Here is a 22,500-nt window from a genome sequence, read left to right on the forward strand (position 1 = left end):
GATAGATGGATGGATGGTTGGTTGGTTGGATGAATGGATATAAAGATAGATGGATGGATAAAATAAAAGATGGATGGTTGGTTGGTTGGTTGGATGGATGGATGGATGGATGGACGGACTGATGGACGGATGGATAAAATAAAGGATGGATGGGTGAATGGATGGATGGATGGTTGGATGAATGAGATCTTTCAGAGGTGCTACTGGCCATTCAGACATCTACACAGACATGATTGGCTATGATAGGTGGATGTAGGGGGATAAACAGCCTAGCCTTTAGGAGGTGACTTGTCAGTCCACTCTCAGTACCACTCCCAAGCCCGGATAGAAATAGAAGTGTTGCATCTAGAATGATGTAAAAACTGTGCCAAGTCAGGTACGAGGACCCGATCCACTGTAGCAGAGGTCCAAATTTAAGGGGTCTGAATACTTTCTAGTCCTGTGTAGGTGGATGGATGAGTGAATGGATTGATGTGTCAATGAAAGTCAGCAATAGGGGTGAGATGCTCTAAAAGTCTTGGTATGGTGTTGTGCTGCAGATCTGCTTGAAGTCGTGTCCTTCAGACTTCTGGGTTCTGGACACTACGGCCTACAGTGCCAGCGGCAACATGGACAGATACTTCAGACAGGAGCTGTGTGTGCCATCATTCAACCTCAAGACCACCAGTCTCGTATGTTTTTATTCTTTATTAATCAATGTTCATAACGTCTGTGTTTATTAGCAGTGGAACCTTCTGGTCTGGGAAGCACTTCAGTCTCAACATGAGGATGAACTTTCTTAAAGCTGTCCATAAAGTATTGATGATTATAAGGTCTCGTAAGCTTTTACTGGCCAATTTATAATGAACACCATACTTATCCTGGCCGGAACCCTTTTTATTGGTGGTGTTCCAAAGTGTTTCCTTAAGATTTTGGTCAGTTGTGGTTGAAAACCTTCCAATAATTAGATTTTGTTTGAAGATCCAAAACCAAAGTGTGACAAATATGCAAGAAGGGTGTCTTCTGTTTTATGGCACTGTATGTCAGAACTGTTGCTACCTACTTAAGAGCCGCTTTCTGATTGGTTGATGTGTGTTGTTCTCTCAGAAAGCTGTGGAGATCATTGATCGAGAACTTTGTGCTTTCTACTACATTCCCACCACCTCAGGTCTGTTTCCTTCTCTACCAGAGAGCGTTTACTGAAGCATGACTCTTTACTGCTGACTCTTCATCTAACGTGTGTGTGTGTGTGTGTGTGTGTGTGTGTGTGTGTGTGTGTGTGTGTGTGTGTGTGTGTGTGTGTGTATGTGTAGTGTTGGGAAGGTGTTTACCCACTCTAGGCATTTCGGATGTTCCCCCTTCCTTCCAAATTCCTGGCATGACCACCAATCAGACTGTGGACACCATCAAGAACGCTACAGGGTAACGTCCACACACACAAACAGAGTATTCTGGGTAATGACTGGTAAATGGTTAATGAGAATCAGTGAACCACTGACAGCTCCATGTAGGAATTATACGTTGGCTGGTAGAGTAGAGACCAGCGCCTTTACATGTCAGGGAGGGGGCGTGTGGTGTGTAATTAGGGACTTTGAACATGTAAAGGTTTTAAAGGGTGTTCAAGGGATGACCAGGTATTAGGAATGAGCTGGAACTATAGATGATCATGACCGAAGGATGTGCAGGAACTATAGATAATCATGACTGAAGGATGAGCAGGAACTATAGATGATCATGACCGAAGGATGTGCAGGAATTATAGATGATCATGACAGAAGGATGAGCAGGAACTATAGATGATCATGACCGAAGGATGAGCAGGAACTATAGATGATCATGACCGAAGGATGAGCAGGAACTATAGATGATCATGACCGAAGGATGTGCAGGAACTATAGATGATCATGACCGAAGGATGTGCAGGAACTATAGATGATCATGACCGAAGGATGTGCAGGAACTATAGATGATCATGACCGAAGGATGAGCAGGAACTATGGATGATCATGACAGAAGGATGTGCAGGAACTATAGATGATCATGACAGAAGGATGAGCAGGAACTATAGATGATCATGACAGAAGGATGTGCAGGAACTATAGATGATCATGACAGAAGGATGTGCAGGAACTATAGATGATCATGACAGAAGGATGTGCAGGAACTATAGATGATCATGACCGAAGGATGAGCAGGAACTATGGATGATCATGACAGAAGGATGAGCAGGAACTATAGATGATCATGACAGAAGGATGTGCAGGAACTATAGATGATCATGACAGAAGGATGTGCAGGAACTATAGATGATCATGACAGAAGGATGTGCAGGAACTATAGATGATCATGACCGAAGGATGTGCAGGAACTACAGATGATCATGACCGAAGGATGTGCAGGAACTATAGATGATCATGACAGAAGGATGTGCAGGAACTATAGATGATCATGACAGAAGGATGAGCAGGAACTATAGATGATCATGACAGAAGGATGAGCAGGAACTATAGATGATCATGACCGAAGGATGTGCAGGAACTATAGATGATCATGACAGAAGGATGTGCAGGAACTATAGATGATCATGACAGAAGGATGAGCAGGAACTATAGATGATCATGACAGAAGGATGTGCAGGAACTATAGATGATCATGACAGAAGGATGAGCAGGAACTATAGATGATCATGACCGAAGGATGTGCAGGAACTATAGATGATCATGACAGAAGGATGTGCAGGAACTATAGATGATCATGACAGAAGGATGTGCAGGAACTATAGATGATCATGACAGAAGGATGAGCAGGAACTATAGATGATCATGACAGAAGGATGTGCAGGAACTATAGATGATCATGACCGAAGGATGAGCAGGAACTATAGATGATCATGACCGAAGGATGTGCAGGAACTATAGATGATCATGACCGAAGGATGTGCAGGAACTATAGATGATCATGACCGAAGGATGTGCAGGAACTATAGATCATCATGACCGAAGGATGTGCAGGAACTATAGATGATCATGACCGAAGGATGTGCAGGAACTATAGATGATCATGACCGAAGGATGTGCAGGAACTATAGATGATCATGACCGAAGGATGTGCAGGAACTATAGATGATCATGACCGAAGGATGAGCAGGAACTATAGATGATCATGACTGAAGGATGTGCAGGAACTATAGATGATCATGACAGAAGGATGAGCAGGAACTATAGATGATCATGACTGAAGGATGAGCAGGAACTATAGATGATCATGACTGAAGGATGTGCAGGAACTATAGATGATCATGACTGAAGGATGTGCAGGAACTATAGATGATCATGACTGAAGGATGTGCAGGAACTATAGATGATCATGACCGAAGGATGAGCAGGAACTATAGATGATCATGACTGAAGGATGTGCAGGAACTATAGATGATCATGACAGAAGGATGAGCAGGAACTATAGATGATCATGACTGAAGGATGTGCAGGAACTATAGATGATCATGACAGAAGGATTAGCAGGAACTATAGATGATCATGACTGAAGGATGAGCTGGAACTATAGATGATCATGACTGAAGGATGTGCAGGAACTATAGATGATCATGACTGAAGGATGTGCAGGAACTATAGATGATCATGACAGAAGGATGTGCAGGAACTATAGATGATCATGACCGAAGGATGAGCAGGAACTATAGATGATCATGACAGAAGGATGTGCAGGAACTATAGATGATCATGACAGAAGGATGAGCAGGAACTATAGATGATCATGACCGAAGGATGTGCAGGAACTATAGATGATCATGACAGAAGGATGTGCAGGAACTATAGATGATCATGACAGAAGGATGAGCAGGAACTATAGATGATCATGACAGAAGGATGTGCAGGAACTATAGATGATCATGACAGAAGGATGAGCAGGAACTATAGATGATCATGACAGAAGGATGTGCAGGAACTATAGATGATCATGACAGAAGGATGAGCAGGAACTATAGATGATCATGACAGAAGGATGTGCAGGAACTATAGATGATCATGACCGAAGGATGTGCAGGAACTATAGATGATCATGACCGAAGGATGTGCAGGAACTATAGATGATCATGACAGAAGGATGAGCAGGAACTATAGATGATCATGACAGAAGGATGTGCAGGAACTATAGATGATCATGACCAAAGGATGAGCAGGAACTATAGATGATCATGACAGAAGGATGTGCAGGAACTATAGATGATCATGACAGAAGGATGAGCAGGAACTATAGATGATCATGACAGAAGGATGTGCAGGAACTATAGATGATCATGACAGAAGGATGTGCAGGAACTATAGATGATCATGACAGAAGAATGTGCAGGAACTATAGATGATCATGACAGAAGGATGTGCAGGAACTATAGATGATCATGACAGAAGAATGTGCAGGAACTATAGATGATCATGACAGAAGGATGTGCAGGAACTATAGATGATCATGACAGAAGGATGTGCAGGAACTATAGATGATCATGACAGAAGAATGTGCAGGAACTATAGATGATCATGACAGAAGAATGTGCAGGAACTATAGATGATCATGACAGAAGAATGTGCAGGAACTATAGATGATCATGACAGAAGAATGTGCAGGAACTATAGATGATCATGACAGAAGGATGTGCAGGAACTATAGATGATCATGACAGAAGAATGTGCAGGAACTATAGATGATCATGACAGAAGGATGTGCAGGAACTATAGATGATCATGACAGAAGGATGTGCAGGAACTATAGATGATCATGACAGAAGAATGTGCAGGAACTATAGATGATCATGACAGAAGAATGTGCAGGAACTATAGATGATCATGACAGAAGAATTTGCAGGAACTATAGATGATCATGACAGAAGGATGTGCAGGAACTATAGATGATCATGACAGAAGAATGTGCAGGAACTATAGATGATCATGACAGAAGAATTTGCAGGAACTATAGATGATCATGACAGAAGAATTTGCAGGAACTATAGATGATCATGACAGAAGGATGTGCAGGAACTATAGATGATCATGACAGAAGAATGTGCAGGAACTATAGATGATCATGACAGAAGGATGTGCAGGAACTATAGATGATCATGACAGAAGAATGTGCAGGAACTATAGATGATCATGACAGAAGAATGTGCAGGAACTATAGATGATCATGACAGAAGGATGTGCAGGAACTATAGATGATCATGACAGAAGGATGAGCAGGAACTATAGATGATCATGACAGAAGGATGTGCAGGAACTATAGATGATCATGACTGAAGGATGTGCAGGAACTATAGATGATCATGACAGAAGGATGTGCAGGAACTATAGATGATCATGACCGAAGGATGTGCAGGAACTATAGATGATCATGACAGAAGGATGTGCAGGAACTATAGATGATCATGACAGAAGAATGTGCAGGAACTATAGATGATCATGACAGAAGGATGAGCAGGAACTATAGATGATCATGACCGAAGAATGTGCAGGAACTATAGATGATCATGACCGAAGAATGTGCAGGAACTATAGATGATCATGACCAAAGAATGTGCAGGAACTATAGATGATCATGACCGAAGGATGTGCAGGAACTATAGATGATCATGACAGAAGGATGAGCAGGAACTATAGATGATCATGACAGAAGGATGTGCAGGAACTATAGATGATCATGACCGAAGGATGAGCAGGAACTATAGATGATCATGACAGAAGGATGTGCAGGAACTATAGATGATCATGACTGAAGGATGTGCAGGAACTATAGATGATCATGACTGAAGGATGTGCAGGAACTATAGATGATCATGACTGAAGGATGTGCAGGAACTATAGATGATCATGACAGAAGGATGTGCAGGAACTATAGATGATCATGACCGAAGGATGTGCAGGAACTATAGATGATCATGACTGAAGGATGTGCAGGAACTATAGATGATCATGACAGAAGGATGAGCAGGAACTATAGATGATCATGACCGAAGGATGTGCAGGAACTATAGATGATCATGACCGAAGGATGTGCAGGAACTATAGATGATCATGACAGAAGGATGAGCACGAACTATAGATGATCATGACTGAAGGATGAGCTGGAACTATAGATGATCATGACTGAAGGATGTGCAGGAACTATAGATGATCATGACTGAAGGATGTGCAGGAACTATAGATGATCATGACAGAAGAATGTGCAGGAACTATAGATGATCATGACAGAAGAATGTGCAGGAACTATAGATGATCATGACAGAAGGATGTGCAGGAACTATAGATGATCATGACAGAAGAATGTGCAGGAACTATAGATGATCATGACAGAAGGATGTGCAGGAACTAAAGATGATCATGACAGAAGAATGTGCAGGAACTATAGATGATCATGACAGAAGAATGTGCAGGAACTATAGATGATTATGACAGAAGGATGTGCAGGAACTATAGATGATCATGACAGAAGGATGAGCAGGAACTATAGATGATCATGACAGAAGGATGTGCAGGAACTATAGATGATCATGACTGAAGGATGTGCAGGAACTATAGATGATCATGACAGAAGGATGTGCAGGAACTATAGATGATCATGACCGAAGGATGTGCAGGAACTATAGATGATCATGACAGAAGGATGTGCAGGAACTATAGATGATCATGACAGAAGGATGAGCAGGAACTATAGATGATCATGACCGAAGAATGTGCAGGAACTATAGATGATCATGACCGAAGAATGTGCAGGAACTATAGATGATCATGACCAAAGAATGTGCAGGAACTATAGATGATCATGACAGAAGGATGAGCAGGAACTATAGATGATCATGACAGAAGAATGTGCAGGAACTATAGATGATCATGACCGAAGAATTTGCAGGAACTATAGATGATCATGACAGAAGGATGAGCAGGAACTATAGATGATCATGACCGAAGGATGTGCAGGAACTATAGATGATCATGACAGAAGGATGTGCAGGAACTATAGATGATCATGACCGAAGGATGTGCAGGAACTATAGATGATCATGACAGAAGGATGTGCAGGAACTATAGATGATCATGACCGAAGGATGTGCAGGAACTATAGATGATCATGACCGAAGGATGTGCAGGAACTATAGATGATCATGACAGAAGGATGAGCAGGAACTATAGATGATCATGACAGAAGGATGTGCAGGAACTATAGATGATCATGACTGAAGGATGAGCTGGAACTATAGATGATCATGACTGAAGGATGTGCAGGAACTATAGATGATCATGACTGAAGGATGTGCAGGAACTATAGATGATCATGACAGAAGGATGAGCACGAACTATAGATGATCATGACAGAAGGATGAGCAGGAACTATAGATGATCATGACAGAAGGATGAGCAGGAACTATAGATGATCATGACTGAAGGATGTGCAGGAACTATAGATGATCATGACAGAAGGATGAGCACGAACTATAGATGATCATGACTGAAGGATGAGCTGGAACTATAGATGATCATGACTGAAGGATGTGCAGGAACTATAGATGATCATGACTGAAGGATGTGCAGGAACTATAGATGATCATGACAGAAGGATGAGCACGAACTATAGATGATCATGACTGAAGGATGAGCTGGAACTATAGATGATCATGACTGAAGGATGTGCAGGAACTATAGATGATCATGACTGAAGGATGTGCAGGAACTATAGATGATCATGACTGAAGGATGTGCAGGAACTATAGATGATCATGACCGAAGGATGAGCAGGAACTATAGATGATCATGACTGAAGGATGTGCAGGAACTATAGATGATCATGACAGAAGGATGTGCAGGAACTATAGATGATCATGACCGAAGGATGTGCAAGAACTATAGATGATCAGGACCGAAGAATGTGCAGGAACTATAGATGATCATGACCGAAGGATGTGCAAGAACTATAGATGATCATGACAGAAGGATGTGCAGGAACTATAGATGATCATGACAGAAGGATGTGCAGGAACTATAGATGATCATGACCGAAGGATGTGCAGGAACTATAGATGATCATGACAGAAGGATGTGCAGGAACTATAGATGATCATGACAGAAGGATGTGCAGGAACTATAGATGATCATGACCGAAGGATGTGCAGGAACTATAGATGATCATGACAGAAGGATGTGCAGGAACTATAGATGATCATGACCGAAGGATGTGCAAGAACTATAGATGATCATGACAGAAGGATGTGCAGGAACTATAGATGATCATGACAGAAGGATGTGCAGGAACTATAGATGATCATGACCGAAGGATGTGCAGGAACTATAGATGATCATGACTGAAGGATGTGCAGGAACTATAGATGATCATGACAGAAGGATGTGCAGGAACTATAGATGATCATGACCGAAGGATGTGCAGGAACTATAGATGATCATGACCGAAGGATGTGCAGGAACTATAGATGATCATGACCGAAGGATGTGCAGGAACTATAGATGATCATGACAGAAGGATGAGCAGGAACTATAGATGATCATGACAGAAGGATGTGCAGGAACTATAGATGATCATGACAGAAGGATGTGCAGGAACTATAGATGATCATGACAGAAGGATGAGCAGGAACTATAGATGATCATGGCAGAAGGATGTGCAGGAACTATAGATGATCATGACAGAAGGATGTGCAGGAACTATAGATGATCATGACCGAAGGATGTGCAGGAACTATAGATGATCATGACCGAAGGATGAGCAGGAACTATAGATGATCATGACAGAAGGATGTGCAGGAACTATAGATGATCATGACAGAAGGATGAGCAGGAACTATAGATGATCATGACAGAAGGATGTGCAGGAACTATAGATGATCATGACCGAAGGATGTGCAGGAACTATAGATGATCATGACCGAAGGATGTGCAGGAACTATAGATGATCATGACCGAAGGATGTGCAGGAACTATAGATGATCATGACAGAAGGATGTGCAGGAACTATAGATGATCATGACCGAAGGATGAGCAGGAACTATAGATGATCATGACAGAAGGATGTGCAGGAACTATAGATGATCATGACAGAAGGATGAGCAGGAACTATAGATGATCATGACAGAAGGATGTGCAGGAACTATAGATGATCATGACAGAAGGATGTGCAGGAACTATAGATGATCATGACAGAAGAATGTGCAGGAACTATAGATGATCATGACAGAAGGATGTGCAGGAACTATAGATGATCATGACAGAACAATGTGCAGGAACTATAGATGATCATGACAGAAGGATGTGCAGGAACTATAGATGATCATGACAGAAGGATGTGCAGGAACTATAGATGATCATGACAGAAGAATGTGCAGGAACTATAGATGATCATGACAGAAGAATGTGCAGGAACTATAGATGATCATGACCGAAGGATGTGCAGGAACTATAGATGATCATGACCGAAGGATGAGCAGGAACTATAGATGATCATGACCGAAGGATGTGCAGGAACTATAGATGATCATGACAGAAGAATGTGCAGGAACTATAGATGATCATGACAGAAGAATGTGCAGGAACTATAGATGATCATGACAGAAGGATGTGCAGGAACTATAGATGATCATGACAGAAGAATGTGCAGGAACTATAGATGATCATGACAGAAGGATGTGCAGGAACTATAGATGATCATGACAGAAGGATGTGCAGGAACTATAGATGATCATGACAGAAGGATGTGCAGGAACTATAGATGATCATGACAGAAGGATGAGCAGGAACTATAGATGATCATGACAGAAGGATGTGCAGGAACTATAGATGATCATGACTGAAGGATTTGCAGGAACTATAGATGATCATGACAGAAGGATGTGCAGGAACTATAGATGATCATGACAGAAGGATGTGCAGGAACTATAGATGATCATGACAGAAGAATGTGCAGGAACTATAGATGATCATGACAGAAGAATTTGCAGGAACTATAGATGATCATGACAGAAGGATGTGCAGGAACTATAGATGATCATGACAGAAGAATGTGCAGGAACTATAGATGATCATGACAGAAGAATGTGCAGGAACTATAGATGATCATGACAGAAGGATGTGCAGGAACTATAGATGATCATGACAGAAGAATGTGCAGGAACTATAGATGATCATGACAGAAGGATGTGCAGGAACTAAAGATGATCATGACAGAAGAATGTGCAGGAACTATAGATGATCATGACAGAAGAATGTGCAGGAACTATAGATGATTATGACAGAAGGATGTGCAGGAACTATAGATGATCATGACAGAAGGATGAGCAGGAACTATAGATGATCATGACAGAAGGATGTGCAGGAACTATAGATGATCATGACTGAAGGATGTGCAGGAACTATAGATGATCATGACAGAAGGATGTGCAGGAACTATAGATGATCATGACCGAAGGATGTGCAGGAACTATAGATGATCATGACAGAAGGATGTGCAGGAACTATAGATGATCATGACAGAAGGATGAGCAGGAACTATAGATGATCATGACCGAAGAATGTGCAGGAACTATAGATGATCATGACCGAAGAATGTGCAGGAACTATAGATGATCATGACCAAAGAATGTGCAGGAACTATAGATGATCATGACAGAAGGATGAGCAGGAACTATAGATGATCATGACAGAAGAATGTGCAGGAACTATAGATGATCATGACCGAAGAATTTGCAGGAACTATAGATGATCATGACAGAAGGATGAGCAGGAACTATAGATGATCATGACCGAAGGATGTGCAGGAACTATAGATGATCATGACAGAAGGATGTGCAGGAACTATAGATGATCATGACCGAAGGATGTGCAGGAACTATAGATGATCATGACAGAAGGATGTGCAGGAACTATAGATGATCATGACCGAAGGATGTGCAGGAACTATAGATGATCATGACCGAAGGATGTGCAGGAACTATAGATGATCATGACAGAAGGATGAGCAGGAACTATAGATGATCATGACAGAAGGATGTGCAGGAACTATAGATGATCATGACCGAAGGATGAGCAGGAACTATAGATGATCATGACAGAAGGATGTGCAGGAACTATAGATGATCATGACTGAAGGATGTGCAGGAACTATAGATGATCATGACTGAAGGATGTGCAGGAACTATAGATGATCATGACCGAAGGATGTGCAGGAACTATAGATGATCATGACTGAAGGATGTGCAGGAACTATAGATGATCATGACAGAAGGATGAGCAGGAACTATAGATGATCATGACTGAAGGATGTGCAGGAACTATAGATGATCATGACAGAAGGATGTGCAGGAACTATAGATGATCATGACAGAAGGATGAGCAGGAACTATAGATGATCATGACCGAAGGATGTGCAGGAACTATAGATGATCATGACTGAAGGATGTGCAGGATCTATAGATGATCATGACTGAAGGATGTGCAGGATCTATAGATGATCATGACAGAAGGATGTGCAGGAACTATAGATGATCATGACCGAAGGATGTGCAGGAACTATAGATGATCATGACCGAAGGATGTGCAGGAACTATAGATGATCATGACAGAAGGATGAGCAGGAACTATAGATGATCATGACCGAAGGATGTGCAGGAACTATAGATGATCATGACTGAAGGATGTGCAGGATCTATAGATGATCATGACTGAAGGATGTGCAGGATCTATAGATGATCATGACAGAAGGATGTGCAGGAACTATAGATGATCATGACCGAAGGATGAGCAGGAACTAAAAAACATTTGTTCAATTAAAGCTAATACTAACACCCTCTCACTTCCTGTCTCTCTCTCTTAGTGACGTGGTGAATGGGTTTAACGCTCGAGACGTGGGCATGAGGATCTTTGCGGACTTCGCCTCGACATGGCAGTGGATTATTGTGTGAGTCAAAAGTAAAAAGTCGCCCTCTTGTGGCAGACTAATGTACTTCTTTCCATGACTGGCGCTGTGACGTCTGTGTTTTTTCCACAGTGGGTTGGTGATAGCGATGGTGCTCAGTCTGCTGTTTCTCCTGCTGCTGCGCTTCTTGGCGGGAATCTTGATCTGGATACTCATTGTTGGCGTGCTGGGAGTCGGAGCGTTTGGTAAGTGTGGGCACACGGTGAGAGACGAATCAGTGCTTAATGATCCATAATGAATGAGTACGAACAGTTTTGTACACCTGGGTTGAGGCGGTTTATCTTATTCTTCATGACAGATCCTCTCAAGCTTTATCAGACTGGATTGTGAGTGTATTTATGTGAACTGGCTACTGCTGGGTCACACAAGGACGTTTGGAGACCTGCTCTAAAGTCACCCCAGTGTTGTTTTAGGTGTATGCTTTGGGCGGTTGCCTTTGTCTCTCAGTTTGTACCAGCCCCCCGTCCCTGATACTAAGAAGCACCACATAGAATTATGCTGCCACCACCATGTTTCACAGTAGTGATGATGTTTTCCAGGTGATGTGCAGTGTCTGTTTTTTTGCCAGACTTGGTGTTCTCAGTTCTCATCTTGTCAGTCCAGAGAATTCTTTCCCTCATGCCATAAACACCTGATTTATGGAGCCTTCAGAGATGGTTGTCCATCCAACATGTCATCTAATCTCTGTACAGGATTTTTGGACCGTTGTAGAGTGACTTCTGGGTTATTTGTTACCTTTCTAACCAAGATACTTGGTCAACCAACAGACAGCCAACTGGTTGTCCCAGGCCTGTTCCATTAAAAAACTTATCAAGGACACTGTGGTCCTGAGGCACTTAAAGATCCTTAGAACTGATTGATGCCTCATCACAGTATAATCATGGAGGTCCACGGACACTTCCTTGGACTTCATGATAGTTTTTGTCCTGATAATACAGTGTAAATTGGGGGCCCTGATTGTGGCAGGTAGAATCCAACTTGAGTTCTAGATGGGGTCATTAAAGCAAACGGGAAGCACCAGTATTTCATGACAAAGGGTCAGCAAAGGGTCTGAATTGAAATTTTCTGTTTAGTTCCAAGTCTGCTGATGCCGTCCATGCTCTATAGCCACTATTTCAAAAGTTTTTAGACTCAGTGGAATTAACGTAGTGCATTTAGCAGTGCATGATTAGCTAGCTAAGAATCAAATAGTAATTCTGGTTCTGTTCAGGTTTCTTCGAACCTTGGTGTTTTGTAGAGAACTGACCCGCGTTTCCACCAGTTTTTGGGAACCAAGCGTCATCAACGGTGGACGTAACATAAAGAAAGTAAAGAGTAACATGATGGCGGAGCGTTTAGATTACCTGTGAGCAGATGTTTGTTTTTATGTAAAAAGCTTTACTCAACTATCAGTGATAAGAAGACGTAGACGTGTTTGTCTCAGTTGTTGTTTTCTTTATTTCATTGACATGAGAAGCGTTTTGCGCTTCTCTCTCACCTCACACTCACAAATAGCCGATTTGCTCAGCGCTCGACAAGCGGTAAAACATCACAACAATCACGTTTCTTTCATTTGTGTCTGTATCCTTCAGGAATCTGGTATTGCTATACAGAGTATGCCAAGCTGGCTAGCTCCACTCTGACCTACAATAACGTCGGCTTCACCACCAACGTCAGCGTTTACCTGCAGATCCGTGACACCTGGCTCGCCTTCTGTAAGTACATCTCAAAATCTACACCAGTACTGTTATATATCAACAAACAAACTGCTGGCGTCTTTAATAATGAACAAAGTGGTAGACTTGGGAATTACTGGTACAGGAAAGGACCTTCCCTACACTGTTACTGCAAAGCTGGAAGCATATCATGGAATTATATGATGGCTGAAATGCATGAATTTAATCATCGGAAGGGGCGTCCCACAGAGATGGGGACTCGAGACCTAGTCGCATATAAGTCTCACACACAGCGATTAAAAACTCGACTCCGACTCGTTTCAAATGACCCTGACTCGACTCATGACTCGCAAAAAAAATGACTCGTAAACAACAAGAGTCCCTAGTTTTTATTAAAGATGACGTCGATCCGACATCATTCTGATTGTGTCATTTTCTGCTCTCTACTAACGCCATCTTAAATGTGTAAATGTTCCAGCCAGCTTCCGGTGTAGAGATGAAGCGTCGCTCCCTCCTCCCTACACAGTTTCAAGTTCACTTCATTTGAACATTTTTGTTACCTTTGGATCAGAATCTCACTTAAAATGGTGGAATACCCTACGTAGTGCTCTTCACAGTAACAGATCATGTGAATGGAACACTTGTACAGAATTGGTGCTAATGATTGTAAGAACCGCTTTCTGAACCAATCAGAGCTTCTGATTGTAATTGTTAGTAAGAAATGCTGTTATTTGCATTTATTCAGTCTGTGTCACACAGATGACGCGGTAATGAAACGCTCGATCGGCTTTCTAACGACTTCCTGTTTTACTTCACAACCAGGAAAAGTTTGGAGGTTTTTAATTATAAGCACATTTACAAAATAACGAATTATATTTCTAATGGGACACATGCTTATAAATTTAATAGCATCTGGAAGAACAGAAGCTAAGGTAAGCAGTAACAAAACGAACAAAACGTATCAGTTGAAGCTTTTAACTGGAACCTTCTTGTTACAGAAATTACATTCATTTACACAATGGGTGGCACGGTGGCTCAGTGGGTAGCACTGTCGCCTCACAGCAAGAAGGTCCTGGGTTCGATCCCCAGGTGGGGCAGTCCGGGTCCTTTCTGTGTGGAGTGTGCATGTTCTCCCCGTGCCTGCGTGGGTTTACTCTGGGTGCTCCGGTTTCCTCCCACAGTCCAAAGACATGCAAGTGAGGTAAATTGGAGACACAAAATTGTCCATGACTGTGTTCGATATAACCTTGAGAAGTGATAAATCTTGTGTAACGATTACCTACCGTGTGTCTGTCATGAATGTAACCAAAGAGTGTAAAACATGACGTTAAAATCCAAATAAATAAATAAATCATTTACACAGTGACGAGGAAAATAAAGGCACGAAGTAAAACGGCTAAATACACTCGCTAATCTGTTGTTGTTTTTATCAGAACTTACAGGTTATTTGTTTATTTCTACGCTACATTTCCAATATATGTTTTGTGCTTATTATATTGACTCGTGACTTGACTCGGACTCTAGCCTAAAGACTCGTGACTTGACTCGGACTCGAGCCTAAAGACTCGTGACTTGACTCGGACTCTAGCCTAAAGACTCGTGACTTGACTCGGACTCTAGTCTAAAGACTCGTGACTTGACTCTGACTCTAGCATAAAGACTCGTGACTTGACTCGGACTCTAGTCTAAAGACTCGTGACTTGACTCGGACTCTAGTATAAAGACTCGTGACTTGACTCGGACTCTAGTATAAAGACTCGTGACTTGACTCGGACTCTAGCCTAAAGACTCGTGACTTGACTCGGACTCTAGTCTAAAGACTCGTGACTTGACTCGGACTCTAGTCTAAAGACTCGTGACTTGACTCGGACTCGTATTTTGTGACTTGTGAACATCTCTGCCGATTAGCAAGTCAACACACATTCTGTGGTGGTGTATGGTCAAAATTATATGGACACCTGACCATGACCTTGATAAACACTTTCTTCTAAAAGACTTAGCATTTATAGCATGTGGAGTTGGCTGCCCCGTGTCAGGGCTATTTGTAGGATCAGGCACTGAATTTAGACATCTCCGGCTACCATCTGTGTAGAATATGTGTTTTATTTTTGGGTCAGTAGGCAAAATGTCCACTCTAGATTGAATAAACGTAGAGGTGAGTGTGGGATGACCTGTAATGGACTGGCTCCCTGTCCAGGATGTGTTTCCACCTTCTGTTTACTGGTCTAGGGATTGGTTCAGGACCCACCACAACCCTGATTTAAAATAATAAATGTAATGATTTGTCAATATGTCCTAGCTTGTTGGCTAATCATTCAGTCTAACAGTGCACCTGCTAGCTCACCAACGCAGTAACGCGGTGTGTAAACACTGCTATTGTTTGCTCCGTGTCCACAGTAGGATTGTGTTTTGTTTAGCGTAAGGTATCGGGTTACTCGGTCGACGTCATGCTTGCAGGTTTTTCATATTCATGATGAGCTGCTGATGGTTTAATTGTTCCAGGTGAACAAACTGAAGGTGGGGTTTACAGTAAATGGACGTCCTGACACATGAACTCAGAAACTGCTGTGTCCGTATAGGTTATGTCATGTTCACGTACCCTATGTGGTCAAAAGTATGTGGACTTCCCTCCTATTTGGTGGATTTGGCATGTTCGGGCATTCAGCCATTCAGTCTCCATAGAGAAATGTTGGGAGCAGGACGGGTCTTGAAACTCTCCTGTAACGTCTCTGCCTTATCAGCAGACAGCAAGCCTTTGGTCACTAAATGCAATGCTGGAATGGTGTAAAGCCCCACCATGGACTCTGGAGCAGTGCAAATGTATTTCTGTTGCATTTCTGTTGTCATAAATCGCACTTTGGCTGGATTTGGTGGAGTGGCTCGATTTCTGAGTGTATGCATGTTTAGTTTATGTTTGGGCCCCTTGTGATGATGATGATGATTATTATTATTATTATTATTTTATCATTATTATTATTTTATAATAATAATAATTATTATTAATATATTATCATTATTATTTTTATTATTATTATTAATATTATTATTATTATTATCATTATAATTATTGTTATTATTATTATTATTATCATCATTATTATTATTATTATTATTATTATTATTATTTATTATTATTATTATTGTTATTATTAATAATATTATTATTATTATTAATATTATTATTATTATATTATGATTACTGGTATTATTATTAATATTATTATTATTATTGTTATTCTTAATATTATTATTAGTAGTATTGTTAGTATTATTATTATTATTATTATTATTATTATTATTATTATTACAGCACTAGGACTAGGAATGTGATGTTTAGGTGTCCAGATACTTTTGGTGTTGGGTTGTGTTCACATGTATTGGTTTTGTTCCTCAGTGATCATTCTCAGTGTGGTGGAGGGGATTCTGCTGCTCATGCTGATCTTCCTCAGGACTCGGATTCTCATCGCTATCGCTCTCATCCAGGAGTCCAGCAGGTAAACACACACACACACACACACACACACACACACACACACACACACACACACACACACACATGCACACACAATATAATTTAGGACCAGCACTACATACAGCCCTTTTGGACCAAAATAAGTCTGGATCTTGAACTGGTTCCATTCAGGCTTCTGAGAACCTTGGTGCTGTTTAGAGAACTGGTCCTCGTTTGTACCAGTTTTTATTGAAACTAAAGGCGCGTACGGTTACTGATTACTACCTGCTAGGGGTGGAGTCTATCATCCACCCCCGTGCAGGTACCTCAACTGGGCCAGCAGAGGCCGTACTTGCACCAGTGACAAGGAACCAGTCATTGATCCGCACTTACGCCAGCGACGAGGAACCTTGTCCATCCCCTTACAGACACACAACCAACCTTTTGTCTGTGTAGGCGCCCGCCCGGCTGATAGCAGAGCTGAGATTTTAATTTAAAAGCTCAAGAGCTCGAGATCTTACTGATTGGCTAACGTGTTTACTGCTGCGCCACCCGAGTGGCCTGTTCCTTTATAAGGGCACAGAGAAGTCATGCATTATCAGATAAGGTGCGTCACATCGGTCAGCTTTCATTTTTCCGTCAGCTAATATTATTTTATTTCATTGTGTGTGTGTGTGTGTGTGTGTGTGTGTAGGGCGGTGGGCCACATGATGTCGACGCTGGTGTTTCCCATCATTACGTTTGTGATGCTCCTTGTGTGCTTCTCCTACTGGGGCATCACTGCACTGTATCCTTTCATCACTGTGTCTTAACCATTAACTAGCCATTAACTAACCGTTAACTTACCAGCCTTGTTGTGATCCGTTTTACCCTTGTAAAAAAAGAATGTCAATACTATTTTTTAATCCATTTTTTAATATTTTTGGTTGGTGGTCTATTCTCAGTCCAGCAGTGACAGTGAGGTGTTTAAAAACTCCAGCAGCGCTGCTGTGTCTGATCCACTCATACCAGCACAACACACACTAACACACCACCACCATGTCAGTGTCACTGTAGTGCTGAGAATGATCCACCACCTAAATAATACCTGCTCTGTGGTGGTCCTGACTATTGAAGAACAGGGTGAAAGGGGGTAACAAAGCATGCAGAGAAACAGATGGACTACAGTCAGTAATTGTAGAACCACAAAGTGCTTCTATATGGTAAGTGGAGCTGATAAAATGGACAGAGAGTGTAGAAACAAGGAGGTGGTTTTAATGTTATGGCTGATATATATATATATATATATATATATATATATACATATATATATATATATTGTTAATCGTTTGCAGCTATAACAGCCTCCACTCCTCTGTTAAGACTTTTCACCAGATTTCCAAGTGTCTGATCTAGAACTGATGTTGAATAAGAAGGCCTGGTAGCAGTGGACTTTCCGGTTCATCCCAAAGATGTGTAATGGTAGGAGGCACGCTGCTGAAACTGGGGTTCGAATCCCAGGCTGGGCTCACAAATACAGAAGCTGTATGGAACCTAGCTATTGGGGAGGACACGTATCAGTGCACTCTTAGTGCTGGTCCCAATCCAGGAAGTGCATCCGGGTATAAACTGTGCTAAATCAAATATGTAGATGAGCCAAAAAGAATCATCATCATCATCTCAAAGATTTAAATTGGTGTTTGGATCAGTGGCTGGAATGATTAGACAGGGTGACCACATACTTTTGGCCATGTAGTGTAAAATAGATTAGCGTGTAGTGAACAGTGTGTGTGTATCGTCCTTAATGCGGTGTGTGTAGATATCTGGCTACGTCGGGAGGCCCGGTGTACAGGGTTGTAGCTCTGAACTCTTCAGACGGAGACTGTAGCTCCATCTCTGGAAACCAAAGCTGTGATCCACTGGTACATGTACACACACACACACACACACACACACACACACACACACAGCATAATCACACATTGACGTGACTGGGTTCTAAAATCCGTGAGTGTTTTTCCAGGCGTTTAATCGCTCTGAGTACCCTTCGTGCCCGTTGGCTCGCTGCTCCTTCATCAAGTACAACACGGACGGGCTGTTCCAGAAGAACCTCTTCAACCTGCAGATTTACAACGTCGTGGCTTTCCTCTGGTGTGTCAACTTCGTCATCGCGCTGGGACAGTGCACGCTCGCCGGGGCGTTCGCCTCGTACTACTGGGCCTTCAGCAAGCCCTCCGATATCCCAGCATGCCCTCTGGTCTCATCCTTCATGAGAGCTCTACGGTAAGTTGCAGACAGTCCTCAAATTACCCTCAACCTTGTTTACTACATCCTGCACTGCTTTGGCCAATCCATGTTGTAAAATATAAGTGTTCCAAATACTTGAATACATATTGCATCAAGTCCCCTAAGCTTCCCCTGGTAGAGCTTAAAAGTGCACATTGTTTTTTGAGAGGTTACAAGAGACAGGGAGAGGAGAGAACGCCAAAGATGAAGTTTACGGATGCTGTGCGGGAGGACATGCAGGTCGCTGGGATGACAGAGGAGGATGTTCAGGAAAGGGCAAGATGGAGACGAATGATCTACTGTTGTGACCCATAATTGAAATGGCCAATTAAAGATGAAGAAGACAAGGGGACATGAGGACAAGTTGAAAGAACTACATAGTTCTAAGCAACTTGTCGACCAAGTCATTGGTTCTCAACCAAAGGGTCTCAGTAAGCCTAGAGGGAGGTTCCTTCATGGGCAAATCAGTAGGCTAATGGCATACGGGAGATGTTTGAAACTACCTATAGTCTACGTCAGGTCTTTGAGACAAGACACATCTGATTTGCCCACCACAAAAGTGCAAAGGTCAATGGTTGGCGACTACAAAAGATTCCCGCTGGTTCCCATTGAAGTCGACCCAGGTGAGGAAGCTCCTACCATCAGCTCACCAGAAGTAACCCAAGATTTATACCCTCATCATGGATTCATCAAATATCCCATGAGCAAGAACACAAAACCTTTTGTCATCCTCAGTGAAAGTGTAAGAATAACATCATAACCCATATCAAGGGGGTCCCTAAGAGAGAGAAAGGTTGAGAAACTCTGAACAAGGTGACAAGTGAGACTGGACATCATGAGGTAGGGTGATAGAGGCAAGGCGACAAGTTGTAGGACTACGACAGACATGAGGCAGCTCATAGCGCTTTTTACAATAGACATTGTCTCAAAGCAACTTTACAGAATCCAGGACCAACAGACCGAAAACCCTTGTTGAGCAAGCCGAGGGCGACAGTGGCAAAGAAAAACGCCCTTAAAAATACAGGAAGAAACCTTGAGAGGAACCAGACTAAGCAGGGACCCCCATCCTCCTTGGGTGGAGCTTACGAATCTATGAGCTTATGCGAGGGAAGCATGTTGACCTTCCGGTGCAAACGCATAACCTGCACCTTCCAAAGATGCCTCAGAGGAAGCATGTGCTAACCCTACCCTCACACATTAGTAAAAAAATGGGAAATGTAGTATTTGTGCATTTTGTCAAACTCCTTTTAGCATTAGCATCTTTTTCTCAGGTTTCATGTCGGGTCTCTGGCGTTCGGGGCTCTGATTCTCACTATTGTGCAAATCGTGCGCATCATTTTGGAGTACATCGACCACAAGTGCAAAGGTACGTACACTGCTCACCCAGCACGCTTAACGAGTCAAACCTACCATACAAATCCAGTTTGTGGGTATACAAAACTGACTGTAACCTGCCTGTTGCTCAGGATACTTTGTCACCCACCTGTACCACATTAATTAGTCAAAAAGCAAAGATGTCCACAAGTCACAAAATATGAGTTCGAGTCAAGTCACGAGTCTTTAGGCTAGAGTCCGAGTCAAGTCACAAGTCTTTAGGCTAGAGTCTGAGTCAAGTCACGAGTCTTTAGGCTAGAGTCCGAGTCAAGTTACGAGTATTTAGGCTAGAGTCTGAGTCAAGTCACGAGTCAATAGGCTAGAGTCTGAGTCAAGTCACGAGTCTTTAGGCTAGAGTCCGAGTCAAGTCACAAGTCTTTAGGCTAGAGTCTGAGTCAAGTCACGAGTCTTTAGGCTAGAGTCCGAGTCAAGTCACGAGTCTTTAGGCTAGAGTCTGAGTCAAGTCACGAGTCTTTAGGCTAGAGTCTGAGTCAAGTCACGAGTCTTTAGGCTAGAGTCCGAATCAAGTCACGAGTCTTTAGGCTAGAGTCTGAGTCAAGTCATGAGTCTTTAGGCTAGAGTCTGAGTCAAGTCACGAGTCTTTAGAATACAGTCTGAATCAAGTCACGAGTCTTTAGGCTAGAGTCTGAGTCAAGTCATGAGTCTTTAGGCTAGAGTCTGAGTCAAGTCACGAGTCTTTAGGCTAGAGTCTGAGTCAAGTCACGAGTCTTTAGTCTAGAGTCCGAGTCAAGTCACAAGTCTTTAGACTAGAGTCTGAGTCAAGTCACGAGTCTTTAGACTAGAGTCTGAGTCAAGTCATGAGTCTTTAGACTAGAGTGAGTCAAGTCACGACTCAATATAATGAACACAAAACATATATTGAAAATGTAGCACAGAAATAAATAAATAATCTGTAAATCCAGATAAAAACAACAACAGATTAGCGAGTGTATTTAGCTGTTTTACTTCGTGCCTTTACTTTCCTCCTCATTGTGTAAATGAATGTAATTTCTGTAACAAGAAGGTTCCAGTTAAAAGCTTTAACTGATACGTTTTATTTTCAGCGCTCGATAAACCACGGCACAGCGGCCAAAATCCAAAACACAGCTAAAAAATCATAACCACTGCTTACCTTAGCTTCTGTTCTTCCAGATGCTATTACATTTATAAGCGTGCGTCCCATTAGGAATAGAATCCGTTATTTTGTAAATGTGCTTATAATTAAAAACCTCCAAACTTTTCTGGGTTGTGAAGTAAAACAGGAAGTCGTTAGAAAGCCGATCGAGCGTTTCATTACCACGTCATCTGTGTGACGCAAACTAAATAAATGCAAATAACAGCATTTCTTACTAACAATTACAATCAGAAGCTCTGATTGGTTCAGAAAGCGGTTCTTTTAACCATTAGCGCCAATTCTGTAGGAGCGTCCCATTCACCACAGCTGTTCCTGTGAAGTGCACTACGTAGGGTATTCCACCATTTTAAGTGAGATTCCAATCCAAAGGTAACTAAAATGTTCAAATGAAGTGAACTTCAAACTGTGTAGGGAGTAGGGAGCGACGCTTCATCACTACACCGGAAGCTGGCTGGAACAGTTACATGTTAACACTTGCTGACCCTAGGGACTCTTGGTGTTTACGAGTAATTTTTTTGCGATTTATGAGTCCAGTCCAAGTCGAGTCTGAAGTCGCTGTGTGTGTGACTTACGTGCGACTCGGACTCGAGTCCCCATCTCTGCCCCATAGGAACCCCCACTGACCACATGATGTTTATTTGGTGGATCATTCT

The 22,500-nt window shown here is 42.1% G+C and overlaps 1 protein-coding gene across 1 annotated transcript in view; it reads left to right on the forward strand.

Annotated features, from left to right (window-relative positions):
* Positions 1 to 22,500, forward strand: part of slc44a4 (solute carrier family 44 member 4) — a 55,064-nt gene that overhangs the window by 28,679 nt on the left and 3,885 nt on the right. Inside the window, exons 7-17 of the mRNA XM_063004269.1 lie at positions 540 to 671; positions 1,087 to 1,147; positions 1,293 to 1,401; positions 11,866 to 11,949; positions 12,040 to 12,152; positions 13,539 to 13,661; positions 17,017 to 17,116; positions 17,768 to 17,860; positions 18,872 to 18,974; positions 19,076 to 19,335; positions 20,610 to 20,704. Of these exons, the coding sequence (XP_062860339.1) occupies positions 540 to 671; positions 1,087 to 1,147; positions 1,293 to 1,401; positions 11,866 to 11,949; positions 12,040 to 12,152; positions 13,539 to 13,661; positions 17,017 to 17,116; positions 17,768 to 17,860; positions 18,872 to 18,974; positions 19,076 to 19,335; positions 20,610 to 20,704 (1,273 nt within the window). The remainder of the gene's footprint in view (positions 1 to 539; positions 672 to 1,086; positions 1,148 to 1,292; positions 1,402 to 11,865; positions 11,950 to 12,039; positions 12,153 to 13,538; positions 13,662 to 17,016; positions 17,117 to 17,767; positions 17,861 to 18,871; positions 18,975 to 19,075; positions 19,336 to 20,609; positions 20,705 to 22,500) is intronic.

The sequence above is a fragment of the Trichomycterus rosablanca genome, chromosome 1 (assembly GCF_030014385.1).
Source record: "Trichomycterus rosablanca isolate fTriRos1 chromosome 1, fTriRos1.hap1, whole genome shotgun sequence".
Taxonomy (NCBI): Eukaryota; Metazoa; Chordata; class Actinopteri; order Siluriformes; family Trichomycteridae; genus Trichomycterus; species Trichomycterus rosablanca.